Source organism: Hakea prostrata, chromosome 2 (assembly GCF_041222555.1).
Source record: "Hakea prostrata isolate BN-2017 chromosome 2, UWA_Hpros_2, whole genome shotgun sequence".
Lineage (NCBI taxonomy): Eukaryota > Viridiplantae > Streptophyta > Magnoliopsida > Proteales > Proteaceae > Hakea > Hakea prostrata.
In genome coordinates this window covers 20,404,792-20,425,240 of record NC_142601.1, presented here as the reverse complement: position 1 = coordinate 20,425,240, position 20,449 = coordinate 20,404,792, and the positions used below count along the sequence as shown (strand labels likewise).

At 37.6% G+C, this 20,449-nt stretch overlaps 2 protein-coding genes and 1 long non-coding RNA gene across 3 annotated transcripts; 1 reads left to right on the top strand and 2 right to left on the bottom strand.

Annotated features, from left to right (window-relative positions):
* Positions 1-840: 840 nt before the first annotated feature.
* On the bottom strand, positions 841-5,069 carry LOC149023989 (uncharacterized). The gene is made up of 4 exons (XM_089143393.1): positions 4,372-5,069; positions 2,701-3,690; positions 2,362-2,613; positions 841-2,023 (listed from the first exon to the last, which is right to left on the bottom strand). The coding sequence occupies exons 1-4, from the start codon at positions 5,067-5,069 to the stop codon at positions 841-843; spliced, it is 3,123 nt and encodes a 1,040-aa protein (XP_088999519.1).
* Positions 5,070-15,382: 10,313 nt separating this feature from the next.
* On the top strand, positions 15,383-18,427 carry LOC149023988 (laccase-5-like). The gene is made up of 6 exons (XM_089144400.1): positions 15,383-15,564; positions 15,650-15,801; positions 16,091-16,335; positions 16,646-16,774; positions 16,860-17,819; positions 17,911-18,427. Exons 1-6 carry the CDS (start codon positions 15,445-15,447, stop codon positions 18,039-18,041), a joined length of 1,737 nt encoding a protein of 578 aa, XP_089000526.1. The 5' UTR covers positions 15,383-15,444; the 3' UTR covers positions 18,042-18,427.
* Positions 17,418-20,449, bottom strand: LOC149023987 (uncharacterized). The gene is made up of 3 exons (XR_016171595.1): positions 20,262-20,449; positions 20,052-20,128; positions 17,418-17,498 (listed from the first exon to the last, which is right to left on the bottom strand). It is a non-coding gene; the product is annotated as an uncharacterized LOC149023987 (long non-coding RNA).

Sequence of the window (20,449 nt, the reverse complement as noted above, 5' to 3'; positions counted from 1 at the left end):
ACAGAGTTATCAGTACAAACGGACATCCGTCTGCTCAGACGGCTGTCCGTCTGAACTCTATTTTGCTGGCTTAAGTTGGGGCTGGGACATGGCTTGGGTTTTTGGACTTTTTGGTCAACCCTAAGCATTGTACACATCACTAACATGTCCTAGGTCACTCTAGTAATATGAATTACATATAATTGATGCATTTACATGAATGTGTGTGTGAGAGTGTCCTAAGCCCTAATTCAACCTAAGTCTTGATCTTCGACTTGATCTTCGACTTGATTTTGTGCAACGGTCTTCATGTCCATCTTGGCATGGTCATCTTGACTTAGACTTCATGTCCATCTTCATGTCTATCTTGGCATGATCTTGGCTTTGACTTGCATATGGCTTTGACTTGGAGTTGGTCCACTTGTTCACATCTTGAACTAAGACATCATAACTCAATATAGCCATTAGTAATTCATGCTTATTATCATCAAAACCAATAGAGGGTGATGTGGCAAATGCTGACATGGCATTTCCCAACACCCTTAACTGGTAACCCTGCATTCACAAGACGCCAAAAAAAGCTTTTAAATTTAGGATGTACGGGTAATTTCCAAAAAAAATTCCACCACGGGGTAAACTCATTGTGACCAGTGGGTATTTTTGTTTCAACAATGTTTGCCCCGCCAATTTGGCAGAGAACTCGCCATTGGATCCAATTAATGATACCCATCTGTCAGGAACACAGGAAAGAGATAATTCAGCTAAATCGGAAGAGATGTGTTCGGAGTTTGTAAGGTAAGAGAGATACTCCCTGTTTATTTGGAAACTTTTGACCATCTCAGCCACCGTGAGATCATGGAATCAAATGTTTTCTTTAGGGTGGGTTGTGGCTATGCTCCGGGAATTGTTCCTCCGTGGATCGTACCAGAAAGACGTTTCATTTCCATTTCCTACCTTTCTCATGACCATATGCTCCAGTTGTGGTAGGATACTGCAAATACTTTTCCAGGTCCAGGATCCAGCCTTCTTTCTTACCCTAGGGCCAAACACACTACACTTGGGAAAGTACTTCGCCTTCAAAGTTGTCGCCCACAATGTTGAATGTTCATTTATTAACCTCCATCCCTGCTTAAGAAGGAGTGATGTATTGATGTCCTCAATCTTCCTCATTCCCAAACCCCCCATACTCTTGGGCTGGCAGCATTTATCCCAGGACAAAAGAGTCAACTGTCTATTCTTATTAGGATTGCCGAGCCAGAATTTCTGACACATGGAGTCTAAACCCTTACAGACCGTACTTGGGAATTTGAAGGTCTGCATGTGATACAGGGATAAAGGCTGTAACACAGATTTAATAAGGACTTCTCTCCCTGCATAAGAAAGAGTGCTTGCTTTCCATGATGCAAATCTTGCCTTGAATTTTCTTATCAAGAAAGCCAGGTTTTTTGCTTTTCCCCTCCCTTGCAAAACGTTGGTTCCCAAATACACAGCATCCTTTTTTAATTCAGAGATCCTCAACAAAGACAAAATTTGGGTATGAAGATGTGACCCCACATTTTTGCTAAAAAAGGCCCCACTTCTTTCAAAGTTAATTTCTTGTCCCGTAACATGGGAGAAAAGCTCCAGAATATATTTAATAGCAATAATATCCTCCTTCTCTGCTCGACAGAATAAGAAAGTATCATCTGCAAAAAATAAGTGAGATATTTCTGGTGCTTTTTTCGCAACTTTGATCCCCTTGAAAAGGTTCAAATTTCTGTACTCATTAAGTAGTCTTGATAGGACTTCCATAACGAGAAGAAAGAGGTAAGGGCTAAGTGGGCAGCCCTGTCTCAGCCCTCTGGTCCCAGAAAAATTAAGGTAAGGATTGCCATTGACTTTAATAGAGAAAGAAGGAGAGGAAACTAACTTGTCCACAAGATTGCACCAGTGCTGATCAAACCCCATGAAAGAGAAAAGGTGGCAAATGACCGACCACTCAACCCTATCATAGGCCTTGGACATATCCAATTTCAGAGCAACATACCCAGTCTTGCCTTTGGTTCTATTCATGTAATAAAAAATTTCATAGGCCAAAAAGATATTATCAGTAATTTGTCTCTTATGAACAAAGGCACCCTGGAGTGGGGAGATTATTGTAGACAGGAGAGGTTTCAATCTTCTGGCAAGGACCTTAGCCAAAATTTTGTAGCTAACATTGCACAGACTAATGGGCCTGAAATCCGAAACCCGTCTAGGGTTCTCCTTTTTTGGTATGAAACACAGTAAAGTATGGTTAGTTCCTCCGGGCAGAACTAACTTTGAAAAAAAAAACAATTAACAAAGTTTATCAGATCCTGGCCCACAAGATCCCAATGTTTTTGATAAAAACAAGCACTAAACCCATCAACACCAGGGGCTTTGTAGGGTCCCAAGGAGAACACCACATCCTTAATTTCTTCAACAGAAGGAGGACCTGAGATCCCTAGTAGGTCCTCAGCATTGACCAGAGGTGGGAAGAGGGCTTCCACAAATGTTGGGTCAAGAGGTCTAGATGTGGAGTACAAATTCTGCATGAAAGAAGCGAACTCCGCAGCAATTACACTTGAGCCATGGATTAGACCCTCATCCGTTTCAAGAAAGTTAATATTCCTCCTATAGGTATGAATTTTAGAGGCAAGATGGTAAAACCTAGTATTTCGATCTCCATCGGAGATGTACGAGTTTCTTGATTTCTAAAACCAGAACATCTCCTCAGAATTTAGAGCCCAGGACAAGTGGGATTTCTTATCCTTGATTAACTCCCAATTTGGATTTGGGACCGACTCAAGAAGATCAATTTCCGAGGAGAGATTAGCAAAGATTTGCTTAACATTTCCAAACTCTTCCCGGTTCCATTTTTGCAAGATCCGAGACAAATTGGCAAGCTTACCTTCAAAAGGCTGAGATCGATTTGCATCCCAGGCAGAGCTAACGACATCCATAAAACACGGATGGTGATGCCAGGCCACCATATAGTGAAAATGTTTTCTACCCACAGTCACAGGATGTTGGGTAGAAATGAGAAGGGGGTTGTGGTCCGAGCAGGTGGCGGGAAGCTTTTTTACATGGATATTTGGGAACATGGCCAAGCAGAAGGGATTAGCAAAAACATGATCGATTTTTTCCTTGACCAGATGAGGTGGTTTCTTCTTATTTGTCCAAGTAAAGTAGGTTCCAGGAGCCGAGATCTCAAGAAGGCCAGCATCATTTATAAGCGAAAGGAGATCCTGTAAAGAAGAAGAGGCCCTAAAACTACTTCCACACTTACCATCACTATCTAGAACCTCATTAAAATTGCCCGCAATAAGAAAAGGTTTATCCAACTGAGAGATGTAGAGGTTCAATCTGTTCCAAAAACTTTTCCTCTCTGGGTAAGACGGAGGGGCATAGATAAAGATAAGAACCCAGGGTGTAGGTAGTTCACAGAGAATGGCAATCACAGCTTGATCAGATTTTAGCACAGTAAAGCAAGAAGGGTCTTGGCCTAACACCAATAGGCCACCCTTAAGACCTTTCAAACCCGAGCTATTGGAGTGTTCGATCAATCCATAATTCTTAAAACGTTTCTTTCTTCCCTCCACCAGGCTAATATGGTTCGAACACTTAGTTTCACAAACGAACAACAGGTTTGGTCTATGAGAACCCAAGAGCTTGTTAATACACTGTTGGGTAAAATTTCCATTAATGCCCCTGATATTCCAACAAATTATTTTGAAATTATCCATTAAAAATTTATTTGGCTTTCAACTCTTCACCACCCTCGACAGGAGGAGTGATAGACAGAGGGTAAGAAAAGGCACAGGTAAAGCCGAAACCACATGCAAATTGAGATTGTAAATCAGCTCACAGGTCCCAAACTAGGAAACACAATAAAAGGACAGAATTGGGTCAACAGATTGAAACAAAAGAGTTGACAATACAGGTGTAACCTTACTCATAAAAGTCACATGGCACCAAAGGATTTCAACTATTCAGCAGCAAGTAACGCACATTAACAAACAGAAAATTAAAAAACAGAAAGAGAGCAAACCAATACCATGAAAACAAGCGCTAACAATGAAAAAGGCTTAAGTAGTAAACCTGTTACGAGAAGGTACTGCCTTTTTAATGCAACAACAATATATAACAGCCCAGATTGAGACAAAATAAATAATGCAGAGATCAAAGAAGTCACTATAAAGGTGATAAGGGAAGACCTGAGGGGCGTTGGGCGCCGGCGGCATGGAGTCCAGTTGATACGTTGGAGTTAAGGTTGGGTCCATAGTTGTGGTACCAAAGAAACTACGATAACGAACCTTCATCGCTTCCTAGAAAATAAGGAATTGGCTAGCCGGTTGGGGTGAAGCAGCAAGAAGAGAATTAAGGGCAAACTGAAATGAGTCGAGTGGAGTTGGTAGATCAGCAGGTGGTGCAGTCCTATAGCGCTTTCGGCACGGGTAGGCTCCATCCTCCGAGTCCCCAACAGCTCTGCTCTTAGAATTAGGTGTCCCATTCATCTTAGGAATTGTTTCAACTGCTCTTGGCCCTTCAGAAATCTCAGATACCTTCACTGCACCGCTGCCATTATTATTGGTTACATTGATAGCTTGAATATGAAATACCTGAGAGACAGGAGTAGGCTTAGTATCGTCACCACCTTTCGACCTCAGAAAATCTACAAGCCTCTTAACCGCCGGTTCATCCATGATATCAGCCGGGATTAGCTGACTAATATCACCAGTCATCAAGTTCTCAGCATCCATTTTGTCCGAACCATTTGATTTAAAATGGCCGCCAGTAGTTTGAAACTCAGCTGGCTTGATGAAGTCCGCCTCAGACGAGCACCTAGCCTCCTTAGGCATGCCAGGCACAGGTTGAACCACACTTGTCAAGTTATCAAGAGCTCCAACAAGACCCGAGCCTTCAGAATCCTTGCATATTGTTGTTATTTTTTGTATTTTTTGTATTTCAATTTCAAAGTCCTCAGCCTCCACAATATTTTTACCTTTATCCAAGCAAAGGTTATTTGGTTGAGACACATCTTTCCCACTCCCTTCAACAGCTGGGTCAGCCATGCATACAGAAACCATTTCACTAGGACAACAACCACTTTGAGTCGCCTCCAGAATCTTGTTACCTAAGTCAGACGACAAAGAGTTTCCACTTTAAGTAGAGCTTTCCAAGAAAGCGTCTACAAACTCAGCATCCGATATTCTAATCGGACGGTTTATGCCCTGAAAGCCCCCACCTCTGTACCCTACACCCTGAACTCCTAGAATGCCTTGAGCACTACTTCCCAACAGCACTGCTCCCCTTCGGATAGGATCAGTGATGATATTAAAAAAGGACCCATGTACAGTCCGCCCAACCAAGCGATTATTCCCTCCTTCGTGCAGAGAACAAAAGTTAGTTTCATGTGTTAATTTTCCACAGTTGGTGCAAACCATCACCAGTTCATAAAGTAAACAAACATTGAACCATTCACCCTTCACATTTCGGATAGAAGCTGAGGGTTTAATAGGTTGATTGATATCAAGCAGAACTTTAACTCTAGCAAAGTTCATCGGTAGGCCTAAGTCCACATAATTAAGTTGAACATCCAACACACTTCCAAGATCAGAAGCTGCATTAAAGATTTGTTCGAAAGCAAAGCAGTCAGGTCTCACTTCCCGCAGTTGCACCCATATAGCAATGGGAGGCAACAACGATTTCTTTCGGATTTTCGGGAGCGGGTTAACAGACAAGTGATTCCCTACCCACCATGGTGAAAGTGAAAGAACTTTGCCTCGCAGATCCGATGAGGCAAAAGTAGCACGAACCAGATCTCTGCCACAACAAGCCACAGAGAGAACCCCGAGATCCTTCCAAAACTCAGCCAAGCTTCCACACAGTAGTTCCATCGACAACGTAGGGTAGCCCAAGGCATAACCAAAGAGAACCAAGTCCGGAGAACAAACCCCAAATGGAGCATAATTCTTTTTTCCAGTCGATCCATGGGAAGATGGCAACAACCCACGTCCAGAAGAGGATGACGAACCAAAAAATTGCATGCGCAGCGGAGATTTAGGGGACGCGGAGGAAAGCTGCCTACTCTGCATACTTGCACCAACAGGATGCACAGAAACGGAGATAAAGCACTTGTAAAAAGGAACACCACAGAAAGGAAAATTTGAAAAGTAACTATGAACAGAAAAAACACTGAGAATAGCAAGGCAAAAGGAAAGCACGACAGGTGCACACAGCCCTACAAATGTAAACAGATAAAAAGCACAACAATAAGAACGCGCAGCTCAGCACAGACCAACAGGGTCGGTGAAGCAAGACAGGAAACGTAAGAAAAACACCATAAGAGGCAAAAGGAATAAAAAGAGATTGAACCAATTAAGATGGGTAGTTGGAAGTGGGTTTGATCATAAATATCATAAAGACCCTTAAAAAGAAAGCGACCAATGACAGTGCAAATAAAAGCAAGTGGTTGGCATCATCAATATTTGAAATAGAAAGGTTCAGCTCGTAGAAATACAAGGCGCCACAGCATGGACCATTCTCAACCACCAACAACAATGGACTCCAGCATCACCAGCACCCTACCCCTCAGGGAAAACTCAGCCGCCAATAGGAAGAGAAAGGAAGATACCAAACCGAAAGAGAGAAGGGTAAAAGAAAGAGTGAGGAGAGAAGAAAGCCATTTTTCAGAGAAATGCAGCTGCCGGCTGGAGGTTTCTCTCTTTCATTGATTTTTTAACAACACCATTTCAGTTTGAAAATTTGCTCTATTAACATTGATATAACTATAAGTCTTAATTTTGATCTTCCACTTTTTATATTATTTTTAAGGTAACTTTTCTTTTCCTTTTGAACTAAGTCACTTTTAGTTCCCAAAAAACATTGACCCCTTTTTTTTTTTTTTTGACTAAGGCGAGATAATATATTATAGTATATAGAGAACTAATATCTAACAAATTTACACCCCAACTTCTCGTCATGAATATTGACATTTTTTTTTTTTGCCTCTAATGTGATATTTCAAAAAACTTATTAAGGACAGATAACTGTATTTGTAATTAAAATATCATTTTCTTTAACTACGAAAAAAATATTGATACTACATTATCGTTGATTTACTTAACAAGGTTTTGAATATGGATTTTTTTGTTGAATAATTATATCAATTTATCGAACAGTTATGAATGAAAACATACTTACCTACGGCTTAAGTCTTGACTTTGAAGATAAACTTTTCATTTTATCAGATCCCTTTTGAATTCTGAATTTCTGACATTTCTAAGTTTGCAAAAATAGCTTATGTGTGACACTGTGACCTTCTTCTCTACAATTGACTTGACTTTCAAGTATGTCTAAATTTAATTACAATTCTTCTCTCCGTATGTTCTCTTTCATGAATAATTTTAACTCTTTGTTGCTGGAGAAAAACCATGGAAGAAAAAAGAACAAAAAAGAGAGAGGGAGAGAGAAACTTGGGGGGAAAAGAGACTCGAGTGAAGTTTGGCCACTGTCTTAGAAATTGAGAATCGAGACAAGTCTTTTTCTTTTCCCCTTCGAGGCTACATATAATAACTATAATTTTCATCGAATAGCAAATTAAAAAACCCTAGAAATTTGGATTTCACTATTTCTCTAAAATCTAAATGGATATAAATATAGATTGAATACAAAGCAATGGGAGAAATTTTTAATTTCCATCACCAAAGCAATGGGAGAGGTTTTTAATTTCTATCACCAAAGCATTGGGAGACTTTCAGAGCTCAATACAGAATTATGGAATGTGAATTTATTTATGTTTAAAGTAACACCATCAACTTATTGATTGTTTTATCATTTTGTAGGAGCTTGAATCATCTTATATTTCTATGAATTTTATTTTTAGTTTAATATTTTTTTTTGAATTTACATTTGATATTTTAGGTCCAAGGATAGGACCAATTAAGGCTAGGGACAAGGCCAATTAGGGTCAGGACCAAGATCGGGTCAATCAGGGCCAGGGACAGGGCTAGGACAAGACCAATCAAGGCCAAACCATCCCAACCCGGCCCAATTAGGGCCAATCAGGGCTAACCCATCCCGACCCGGCCCAATTAGGACCAATCAGTGCAGGAATGAGCTTGACTTGGCCCTATAGAGCTTAAGGCTAGAGACAATAATCCTTGGACCTGAACTAGGATCAGAGCAGGAATTGGAGCAGCTTGGCCCTATAGGGCTGGGCTTGGATTGCAAAAACCCAGCTACAGCTGCTGCCCGGCCCTATTGCAGCCGTAGCTGAAACTAGAATTCATCTAGCTGTGCCTTTCCCCCCAAACCCTTCCTTTGTTTAGAGAAAGCTGCTCCAACTCAAACCCCTTGCCCAGCCTAACAATTTCCACATCTCAAATGGCTCTTCGATCTCCTTCTGCCTTGACCTTAGTAGCCGTTGGAGATCCTATACTACCACTTTGGTCCCTACATTGAGTGCCACGTGTCCCTTAAAAGTTTTTACCCGTTGAATCATTTACGATTTGATTTGATCGTTGAACCGACTTGATAGAACAGTTTCCACCAAAAAAAAGACTTGATAGAACAGTTAGAAATTCTCAAAAGAGGCACTCATTCGTAGCTAGCAGCTACTTTGGGCCCAGCAGAGACTTTGAATCTCATTTAAAATGGTTGGTACCCTCACAAAGTTGATACGTATAATAAGCTCACAAAGTTAGTCAAGACAGGCGCCAAAATACCAAAACACCCAACAATGTTTTTATATATATGATATCGTTTTCCATCTTCAGTTTTCAAACTGGTAGAAGAAACTTCTATTTTCTAACCAAAAAATAAAAAAGAAAAAAAGAAAGAAAAGATGAAGAAGACAACTTTCATAAATCTAAGATGACTTTTCTCTCTGTTGCGTTATAGTTCACCCATCCCCTTCCTTTCAAGGAAAGAGACATAACGGTCGGCACCTACTCCTAGGTTTCATGTTTCATCCACCGGTCAGACAACTTCATTTCATTATCAAAGAAGAGAGGGAGGAGGGGGGAATAGCTATTAAGAGCAACATCCAATAGGTTTTGTTAGGGAGGAATAGATTCGATAAATACTAATAACTAGCTCTTGGATGGAGCATTAGAATGAAAAGATCCATTAGATAATGAACTATTGAGCATCCTTTCTATTTTATAAATTAATTTCATACATTTTATAATGGGTAAATATCACTTACCTCCCCTCTTAGTTAGACAAATAGTACTTGCACCTCCTCTTAGTTGGATAATATCACTTATCTCCTCTCTTACCTAGCAAATATATCAAACACCTCCCCTCTGTTGATTTTCTCGGTTAAATTTAACTTTTACTGTTAAATATTTTTCTAAAACCCCAAACTAACATTGACTAAAGATATATATTTTTTTATTTTAAACCGTAAATTACCGTAATCACCTTAACAATTAAAATTCTAAATTACCCTTAATTAAAATAATTGTTACAAACTATAATTAAAAACCAAATTATCTTTAATTATTAAAACTCCAACATACCCTCTCTTTTTTTTAATTATTAAACAATTAAAAAAAAACCCCAAAATAGTAGTACGTGTTTAATTTTATCAACATACCCTTTTTTTAATTGCATTTTTTATTTTCTTGATGGTAGTACGTGTTTTTTAATTGTTTGATAATTTTTTTTTTAAATGATATGTTGGGCTTTTAAAAATTAAAGATAATTTAGGTTTTAACTATGGTGTTTTGGGTTTTAATAATTATTTTAATTGAGGGCAATTTAGTAGTTTAATTACTGTTAGGGTGATTATTGTAATTTAGGGTTTAAAATTAAAAATAATAATAATTTAGCCAAAGTTAGTTTGGGGTTTTAGAAAAATATTTAACGGTAAAAGTTAAATTTAACCGAAAAAGTTAACATAGGGGAGATGTTTGATATATTTGCTAGGTAAGAGAGAGGTAAGTGATATTATCCAACTAAGATGGGGTTGTAATTTCTACTTGTCCAGCAAAGAGGGGAGGTAAGTGATATTTATCCTTTTATAATTGAGTATCACTCACAAGTTGGACATAAGATAGCCCGAGCAATTGTTAGGATTGAAATTACAAATTGAATTAGGATCAGATAGTGGTAATACCATATCTGCATCCGATTATATTTGAATAGATTTGAATAATATTTTACTACTTTTCGGATAGATTCAAATAGTTATCTTCTATATAAACTCTTCTAAATGAGTATGAATATAAATCGAATCGACTAACCCTTGACATCTTTACTATTTTATTTGTGAGGGTTATGTTTGAAATTTAAAATTTTAACAAATTTCCTTTTCATCTACTCTCTTTAGTTTTTTATACTTCTTATATTTTTTTACTATTGATTTTTCTTTGTATTTTAGGGTCTATTTGGTTACGTGAATTCAGAGATTTGAAATCTTTGGATTCAGAAATGAGAGATTTTTACCTGTTTGGTTATGTGAATCCCTAGATTCATGAAATCTAGAGATTCACATTTTTACACTAAAAACGTAAAATCTATAAATTTATGGGTATGAGGTGAAATCTAGAGATTTCATACATATTATAAAAGCGTTAAACATTTGAACCATAGCTTAATAAATGTTTTTTCAAGATCTTTCATTCCAAAGATAAATCTACAAAAAAAATTTGATTGTAATCTAGATTCATGTCTGAGGTTCATACCAAACGGCGAGATTTATGGGTAAGGGATGAAATCTAGATTTCAAAAAAGTTTCATTTGCCACACATCATGACTTGAGAGATTTAAAGTTTATAGATTTGAAATCTCTAGATTTTTGAAATCTACAAACTCAAGTAACAAATTCACATATCTTAAGTTAAAAGTTTGTGAGAACAAGAAAACAAATACAACAAAAATAACTTAATAGGATAATTTAATATGTAGCTGGAAGAGGGTTTTACCATATCTGTAATCTACTAGTTATTAGATGAATTCAAATACTCTTCAATGTATATAAATATGAATTCAGAAGGATATTTCAATTATTCATTTACAATCCTACTTAAAATGATCTAATTAGACCCCTCAAATTGGTCTAATTGGCCTCACAAAGTAATGTTCTAATTGGCCTCACAAAGTAATGTTAAGGTCTTTAGTCTCATAGGAGAAAAAACCCTTTGCAAAATACTTTTGGGTATTTTATTCTTTTTATTTGTGGATGGGAAAAAGATGAACTAGTTTGACAAGTGAAGACACTGTATAATATAACAAGATTAAAAAACATATGGTAATGTCAATTGAGAAAAACAAATGATGCTAGAGATAGATACTAAATTCTTAATCTCAAAGGCCCCGGATTCAAATACATTTATAATACTCATATCATACTACTATTATAAAAGCATTAACTGAAGAGACATAGTTACATTTCTCGTTTTCAAAGTACTCTTGTCTATTCAATTCATTAGATCTTTAATTCATTTAAAAAAGATATCCAAAATTATAATTATCATTCATAAATTAATAGAATAATATAATAATTATAATTTAATAAACATGAACTCAAAGAATACAGTTACATTTTTTTTTTTCTAAACAACCCTTGCTTATTCAATTCATTAGATCTTTAAATCATTTAATAAAGATGTCTAAAATTATAACCATAATTCATAAACACACTATTAATTAATATAATAATATAATAATTATCATTAATTGAGCATGAACTCAAACGACATAATTACATTTCTCTTTCCCAAAATACCATTGCCTATTCAATTCATTAGATTTTTAAATTATTTAAGTATAATGTTCAAAATTGCAATTATAATTTCTAAACACGATATTGATTAATAGAATAATATAATATTATCATTAATTGATCTAAAACTCAACTCAAACAAAAAGAACATACAAATTAAAAAGAAATTGCATAAAAATAAAATTGTATATTCGAAAAAGAAATCACATGTGCATCATTACTAGTAAAAGAAAAATATACATATAGGTTCAACAAGTTCCATAACACCCACAAGATAGAACGGTTTTAGTAAACTAAGAAATAGTTGTGTTGAATGAAATTCTTTTTTGGGTGAAGCATTGAATAAGGTTTTTGCATGCAAAATGCAACAAAATAAACATTTTAAATTTAGGATGAACAAGCATGTGTGTCATTACTAGTAAAAGAAAAATATACATATAGATTCAACAAGTTCCATAACACCCACAACATAGAACTGTTTTAGTGAACTGAGAAATAGTTGTGTTGAATGAAATTCTTTTTTTGGGTGAAGCATTGAATAAGATTTTTGCATGCAAAATGTGACAAAAAAGGCATTTTAAATTCAGGATGAATGTGAAATTTGAATGTAAAACATCAATAGTTAGAAAACCTGAGATTTACAACTTTAGCACTTTTTTTGGTGAAAACTGAAGAGTCCAGATTCTCTAATCATAGGAGTAGAAGATTGTGCTCCCCTCACATTGTTCTACCATAAATTTAAGAAGAAGATTCACCTCTAAGAACAAACAAAGGTAGATTAGAAATTGAATTTTTTACTAAACATATGGAAGATGGGTGTTAGGAGAGCACAGTCCTCTACCCACATAGGTAGAGGATCCGAATTCAAAACTGAAAGCATCAACTAAACTGCATTTTTGATGGAAAGAGACCCATTAACAGAATTAAGACATATCTAACTAATCCTCACCCCTAGGGAACTGAATCTTGCTTTCATGACTAGAAACAGGCAGTAGTGATTATCAAGGAATTCCATAACTGATTAAGAAATGAGTTGCTACAGGAAGTCAAAATGATCCTTACAATGCCCCAGAATTGAAGGAACACAAACATCTACATCCGAATTCAAAACTGAAAGCCTCAACTAAACTGCATGTTTGATGGAAAGAGACCCATTAACAGAATTAAGACATATCTAACTTATCCTCACCCCTAGGGAACTGAATTTTGTTAAAAATGAGTTGAAAACAGTAGCAAGCAGAAGTGATGATCAAAAAATTCATAATTGATTAAGAATTGAGTTGCAGAGGAAGTCAAAATGATCTATACAATGCCCCCAGAATTGAAGGAACACGAACATCTACATAGATTAACAGATCTAAACCCTAATTTGAATACTACTCGAGGAAATCAAGAAGTGACCTATACAAAGCCCTAGAATAAAGGGAATCCGATAATCAAACTAAACACCAATTCGAAATAGGGCAGAAAAATGAGTTATGAATTTTCAAGTCCAAGATCTTCGTTCGTTTTTAACACATTTTTGGATTAACACAAAGAGGAATTAGGCAAATACCAAATCTTAAGAATTTGAATCCAAAAGAAATTAATATTTAAAGAGAATATTACAACCAACCAAATCTAACAGTTCTTCTAAAATGAAATCTAAGAAATCTTTTCTGAAAATCATCTCCAGGTGACTGGCTACCTAAAAACAAAATTATGAGATGGGAAACAGTAATTACCGTATCAAGTCGTTGCTTTGATTCACCAACAAATCTCTAACTACCTAATAGGATCTCAGGCGTTTAGGAAGACGATCGAGACAGTCAAACCTCTAAATGAGTGAGAGTGAGAGAGAGAGAGAGAGAGATGTTCACCTGTTCTTATCAAAATTAGAGCTTTGTTTAAGGCGACATAGACAGAGAGAAGGTTCACCTGTTCCTATCAGAATTAGGGAAGATTTAATTCAAGCTTTGTTTAAGACCACTTGGAAGCTAAACAACCACCCTTATAATGTGTGTCTTGACAAAGGAAACCTGTGGAAGGTGTGTAACGGTCAAAAACGTGTTTCTTTTTTATAAAATTTTAATCAAGAATATTTGGTTTGGCAACCAACTGGTCTGGTCTGGTCTGCCCGGACCCATCTATGCCTGTGATGATTAGAACATAGTGTCAAGCTGAAGCTTGAAATGCTATCTAGTATTCTTGGTGGGAAGGGGGAATAAAGGTATGTGCCTAGGGTGTCTCATCTGGCCGGTTCGGTTTGTTTTGATCGGGTTGAAACGGTTCTGGTTTAGTAATAGTAGACCAATCCATCAATGTTGAAAACCGGTTTTGTTTTTGATTTAGTTTGGATTGGTTTTTATTGGGTTAACATGAGAAGCTCTAATCAAGATATCAACACTTGTGTTATGTAGTTGGCGAGGTGTGGCATGTTTGTGTTAGAATAAACACAAAGAAATAACATATAGAAATAGAAATCAAATCAATGGCCGCCCATCGATCACAGTTCATTAAGGTGAAGCTGAAGAAGTTTCCATCATGTGTAGAAAAATAATGAAAGCTCTCAAGAACCGCTTAAAACAACACTATAATAAATTCTATATCGAAAACCTCCAATCTCACAATGACTATTATATGGGATTGTATTTCATCGACATGGTCCACAAACCCAAACCATGACAAAACCAAAGAACCAAAGAAGATTTTGTTTGGATTGAACCAGACAATTTGGTCGGACCAACCGGTTCAGGAAGGAAATTGACAACTCCTACATGTACCATGAGGCTATTTAGGTAGAACCCAAACACAAAATGGATGTGTGCCCCACCTATTATTAGACAAAGAAAAGCTAAACCAGTTTTAGAACAACTACACCTACATTGCAACCAACCAATGATGATGACCCATGGTTTGAAACATGGCTGCAACCTTCAACCCTTTAAACCAATTTGACCGGAGAACATAAAATTACTCAAAACCCAAAAAATAAACCTGAGAGAGAATTAAAACTTTCCACCATTTTACCCTGGGAGGTAGATCACCTCTTAACCAATAATTTTTCTTCAAATCTTCTATGGGCCCTATTGCTTTAAGAGGAAGTGACCCCCTTGTAAAGGGAGAAATGAGACTAAGACAACCCTAGCAAGGGAAGTATCTACTATTATATTGCGTTGACTTGGTCAAATGTCAAATGGCCAAATTATACAAAGAAACCAAACATGGACAGCCCTTACCCTCCCCCCATCAACCCTAACCACACAAAGACCTTAGACACTCTTTCATTTGTTCAAGAAACCACACATTTTAAAGATGTATTCCTGTAAAGCAAGAAAGAACTAAACTGGGTACACACAACTGTACCTACCTCATATGGATTGATTTCTTTTCTGGGTATTTAAATAGGGCTTGATTTAGTATTCATGCAAGTATATTTATAAGAAAAAGACAAGTCGTAATTATGTTTTTTTTTTCCTTTGGAATTCAACCTTGATAAAAAAGGAGACTTGTTTGGGAAGTATTCTTAAAATGCTAGGTTTTTCTGATAAGCTAGTGGGTGCACCAACTCCTTTTAGGGATGGACTAAGTTGTCCGGAACCTCACCATGTCTTGGAATTAAAACCTAATCTGCCAAACTCTAAACAACCTTTCCTTGCTCATCATCTATATATAGAATTGGAAAACTCTCTTTCCTTCAATTCACTCTTGCATTACCACTTCAATTCTAGTAAAGAGAGACTTGAAAGATAATGGAAGCAGCTTACAGCATTGTTCTCAAGCCATTGTGCTGCTCTCTCCTTGCATTTCTGCTTCTCTTTGCTTTTGCATCTTCTTTTGCTGATGCAAAGGCTCACCACCATGACTTTGTGGTATATTCATCTCTTCTTCTTCTCGTAGAGATGAAACTTTGAGTTAAAGGGTTCATTTCTTTCTAACTTGTTGGGTTGGTTTCAGGTTCAAGAAACAAAAGTGAAGAGGTTATGCATGGCCCATAACAGAATTACAGTGAATGGAATGTATCCAGGGCCAACCTTGGAAGTCAGAAATGGAGACACCCTACAAGTGAATGTTATCAACAGAGGAAAATATAATGTTACCATTCACTGGTAAATGCAAACATGCATATGGTCTAATTTTTAGCTACATACGTGCATGATGGGGTACATAATGTGCCCATGCATGTTTTTTTAACGTTCATTTCTTTTTTGAGATCTTTTGAGAGGACACCCATGACATGCATGTCATTTGTGCTCTTGATCCAAATGACCATTTTACCCTTTTATGTCTGATGAAACTGGTTTATCACTTGTTATGATAACCCTGTCCTTCATTTAGTCTTGCTATACATCAATTATAGTAGGATTTTTTTTTATTGGTATTCTTGTGATTATTCAGGCATGGTGTTCGACAATTGCGATCAGGATGGGCAGATGGGCCGGAATTTGTGACACAGTGTCCTATCCGGCCGGGTGGGAGCTACACCTACAGATTCACAATCCAAGGACAAGAAGGGACTTTGTGGTGGCATGCTCACAGCTCATGGCTCAGAGCTACTGTTTATGGAGCTCTAATTATCCGTCCTAAAGAGGGTTCTTCTTATCCATTCATTAAGCCCAAGAGAGAAGTTCCCATTCTTCTTGGTGAGGACAACCTCCTTTTGTTTCTATTTTTGGTGGTTATTTAGTATCAGAAGCATTGTTATATAAATATAACTCAGTTTCTCCCAACCAAAGCCCACTGTTAGGATCAATGAAGGGCATTTATAACTTGGGGGGAGAGTTCTCTATCTGGAAGCTTCACCTGCAACTGGTTCAAATTAGAAGCAATAGGATTAACACTTACAGTTGTAGTGATAGTGATGCATCCATCCATTGTGACAGAAATTTCGGATGAAACTGAAAATAAAGTGAAACTAACATTAGTGATTTGATAATGGATATGAATTATCAGGAGAATGGTGGAACTCCAACCCCATACATGTTGTTAGGGAGGCAACCCGAACCGGAGGAGCTCCAAATGTATCCGATGCCTATACCATCAACGGTCAACCTGGAGACCTCTACAACTGCTCCAGCCAAGGTCTGTTTAAAATAATTCTCTGGTTATTTCTTATTTCTTCCTACCTAATGAATTCCTAATGTGATTTCCATGCTTGCAACAACAGATACAGTAGTAATTCCTGTGGATTCTGGTGAAACAAACCTTCTCAGAGTCATCAATGCTGCACTCAACCAGGACCTCTTCTTCACTGTTGCCAACCATAAGCTGACAGTGGTGGGTGCAGATGCTTCCTATTTAAAGCCTTTCACCACCTCAGTAATCATGCTTGGACCAGGCCAGACTACAGATGTTCTCATCAATGCAGATCAGCCACCAGCCCGATACTATGCGGCAGCTAGGGCCTATAACAGTGCTCAAGCTGCACCATTCGATAACACAACCACCACTGCCATTCTTGAGTACAAATCCGCCCCTTGCCCAGCCAAGAAAGGCCTCTCTATTCCTCCTGTCTTTCCATCACTGCCTGCTTACAATGACACCAACACTGTCACTGCCTTCGATGCCAGCTTCAGAAGTCGCACCAAGGTTGAAGTCCCTACTGACATTGATGAAAGCTTGTTCTTGACTGTTGGCTTGGGACTAATCAAATGTCCACCAGGAGTCAGAGCACGCAATTGCCAAGCCCCCAATAATACCCGCTTTGCTGCTAGCATGAACAATGCTTCTTTCGTTCTTCCATCCAATTTCTCCCTACTGCAAGCTTACCAGCAAGGCATCCCAGGAGTCTTCACTACAGATTTCCCTGCAAAGCCACCAGTGCAATTTGATTATACTGGCAACGTGAGCAGGTCGCTCTGGCAACCTGTTAAAGGGACCAGGTTGTACAAGATGAAGTATGGTTCCAGGGTGCAAATAGTCTTGCAGGGTACAAGCATCTTCACAACAGAAAGCCACCCCATTCATCTTCATGGATATGATTTCTACATCATGGCACGGGGTTTTGGAAACTTCAATCCAAAAACTGATACTTCTAAATTCAACCTGGTTGACCCACCACTAAGGAATACTGTTGGAGTACCAGTGGGTGGATGGGCAGTGATTCGATTTATAGCCGATAATCCAGGTAAGTCTGTTAAAAACTTAAATATTTTTCCCTTCCTTCACCCCCATCTCAATTTGTCATATAACAGATGCAACTTTCTGATATCCAACAGGAGTTTGGCTGATGCATTGTCACTTGGATGCTCATCTCAACTGGGGTTTGGCTACGGCTTTTGTGGTTGAGAATGGGCTTGGAGAGTTGCAGTCTTTACCGCCACCTCCAGCTGATCTGCCTGTATGTTAGTGTGTCTTCAGTTATGAACCACCCAAGAGTAGGATTTTAGCTTGAGACATTATCTAGTCCTTAAAAACTTAAGTCGAAAAAAGTTTGTGCTTTAGTCGGGTAGTCCCCTTATTTGTTCATTATTATGTTTCCACTTTTCCTTCCCCAATTCTTTTTGGGTAGTACGGCTGTATTCAAACAAATAGCATCAAGGATGCAGCAGTGTCGACACAGCATAGTTTTCTTTAGACTGCTTCATTTTTAAGGATTGTAAGAGATGGATTTATTCTCAATTTTACAAGGACTATAAGAGATGGATTAAATTTTGAACATTAATTGTCTTAGTATCATTCCTATTAATTCCTACCTTAAATTCCTGCAACTTGGAAGTAACGCAAATGCAAGGCTACAGCTTCTAAAATTCAGTTAGCAGCTCCTTCATTTTCTTTTCCAACCTAAACTACATCTACTTTGTAATTAGAGAAAAACAATCGGATGGACCTGAAGAACGGATATTCAACAATCCAACGGGTAGGTCTTGACTATTGACCACTGAGTTCTAATATGTATACCAAGTATGAGAAACCAATGGATTCGAAAATTACAGTTACTCAAAACAGATACTACTGAGATTCCCCCCCCCCCCCCCCCCCACCTTGTTCTTTTAATCTAGTGAACAATAGGAAATGGGTACTAGAAGGTGAGTCGCAGTTCATAGTTCAGTGATGTTAACAACAGAGTAACTCCTACAGAGTTGAACTTTACATGTATTAGCATTTTAAAGGCCTGGTTTTCCCAGCTATAAGGAAACAAACTTCACACGAGTGTACAGAACCAAACCACCAGCATAATGGATTGATTTTAAGCTTGGAATCCCCAGTTGGCCCCATAAACTGAAAAGAATGTATATCTGATGGTAAATATTCCAAATTCACCTAATTTAGAAAGGATTGTTTTTAACTGCAGAGGACTAATAGTCTCCCAGCCTCCTACAAGATTTCCTGGAATGTTTGTGGGCCCTTCTCGAGTGCTTTAGCCTGCTGGCCTTTTACATTTTGTATTCTTATAATCCTTCCTTTGTGTATACATTACACCAGGAAGAAAATGGGGGGAAAAAAACAGAAATATTAAAATCTAAAATGGCACAGAACGAATTGAAAGGTTTTTATTGGAGGACTTGAGTTCACATCATTCAAAAATAATACAAGCAACAAGAAGGTGAACAACAGGAGAAATTCTTCGCTTGATCAACTTCCACAATTGTTTGTCAACACCCCAGGTCATGAATAGAAAACGAAGATAAAGCCTTAGTCATAACAAATTTAAAGAGTCAATGTAGATGCAACAACTCGAATATGATGAGAACGCCAGATGGACTTGATCAATTATCCAAAAATCAGTAGATTCTACAAGTCAACACATGTGAAAGATATGGAGAAAATGAAACTTCAGCTATATCAGAGTTTGCAGATAGTCAATATTATTCGTAGAATAAAGTTACAGAAAAGTCAATACAGGTGTAACAATTCATTAATAAAATGGTCAGTTAGTATAACTTGAAAGATGCCAAAAACAAACTTAAGAACAAATCCAATTCTGCATTTAAAAGAAAGTTAGCCAATTAGTTTAGAACTGCAGCTATTGCCCCCACTTCCTATTGATGTCAAATTTCTTAATTTATTAGAAGACATTTGGGTAAGAGGTAGCTGGAATGGCGAAGAGATAGCATACTTAAGAGCAAGGCAAGTCATTATTTAGGCAACACATGGTACAATACACAAACATAAAGATTGGAAGAACATATCAACCCGACCATTAGCCTAAGGAAGATCCAAGACATCAAGATTCACATGGTTGCAACAACAAAAACTCAATCAGGGCACCATTATCAAGGCCTTATGATCCTAGTTGTTTTGATTAGCCCACTCAGGCTGAACGTTAACTTGTCAATAGAACAAGCAGAGAGCCCGACAGTCCTTGGAGCAACCCTGACTATAGATTAGTGGAAATTTGGTTGTGTTCTGTTCATACCTTAATTCATGCTACGAAATAAAGATAAATGTCATGTTAATCCATCAAAGATACAGATCTGCTTTTAACTTGAAAATCTGTAAAGACGAGGGTGTAAAAAAGTACAAAAGACATTAATACACAGAACCTGATAACTCACTATAGTGAATAAGCTTCTTTGCAAGGAAAATGAATCTAATTTCGACATATTCGCTGAAAGCAGAAACACACCTGCACTCGATTATCATAGCTCAAAAGCGCCCGCAACCAGTTTTGGTCAGGTGAGATGAAACGAACCAGAGGTGCCATCATTCATGGCAGTGATGTGCTTGAATCGGTTCATGATAAGGCTCCAGCAACTGTTGAAGGAACAAAGAACGAACACATTCACGAACTGTAGAGTGTGAACTAAAATGAAC

Bases quoted from the DNA above. Each gene is read 5' to 3' on its own strand.
- LOC149023989 (XM_089143393.1), bottom strand. From the start codon at position 5,069: ATGGTTTCTGTATGCATGGCTGACCCAGCTGTTGAAGGGAGTGGGAAA. The intron at 2,614-2,700 runs GTTTTAGAAATC...TCATACCTATAG, and splicing joins AATTCTGAGGAGATGTTCTG to GAGGAATATTAACTTTCTTG. The intron at 2,024-2,361 runs GTTTAGTGCTTG...TTACATGAATAG, and splicing joins AAAGCCCCTGGTGTTGATGG to AACCAAAGGCAAGACTGGGT.
- LOC149023988 (XM_089144400.1), top strand. From the start codon at position 15,445: ATGGAAGCAGCTTACAGCATTGTTCTCAAGCCATTGTGCTGCTCTCTC. The intron at 16,775-16,859 runs GTCTGTTTAAAA...TTGCAACAACAG, and splicing joins CTACAACTGCTCCAGCCAAG to ATACAGTAGTAATTCCTGTG. The intron at 17,820-17,910 runs GTAAGTCTGTTA...GATATCCAACAG, and splicing joins ATTTATAGCCGATAATCCAG to GAGTTTGGCTGATGCATTGT.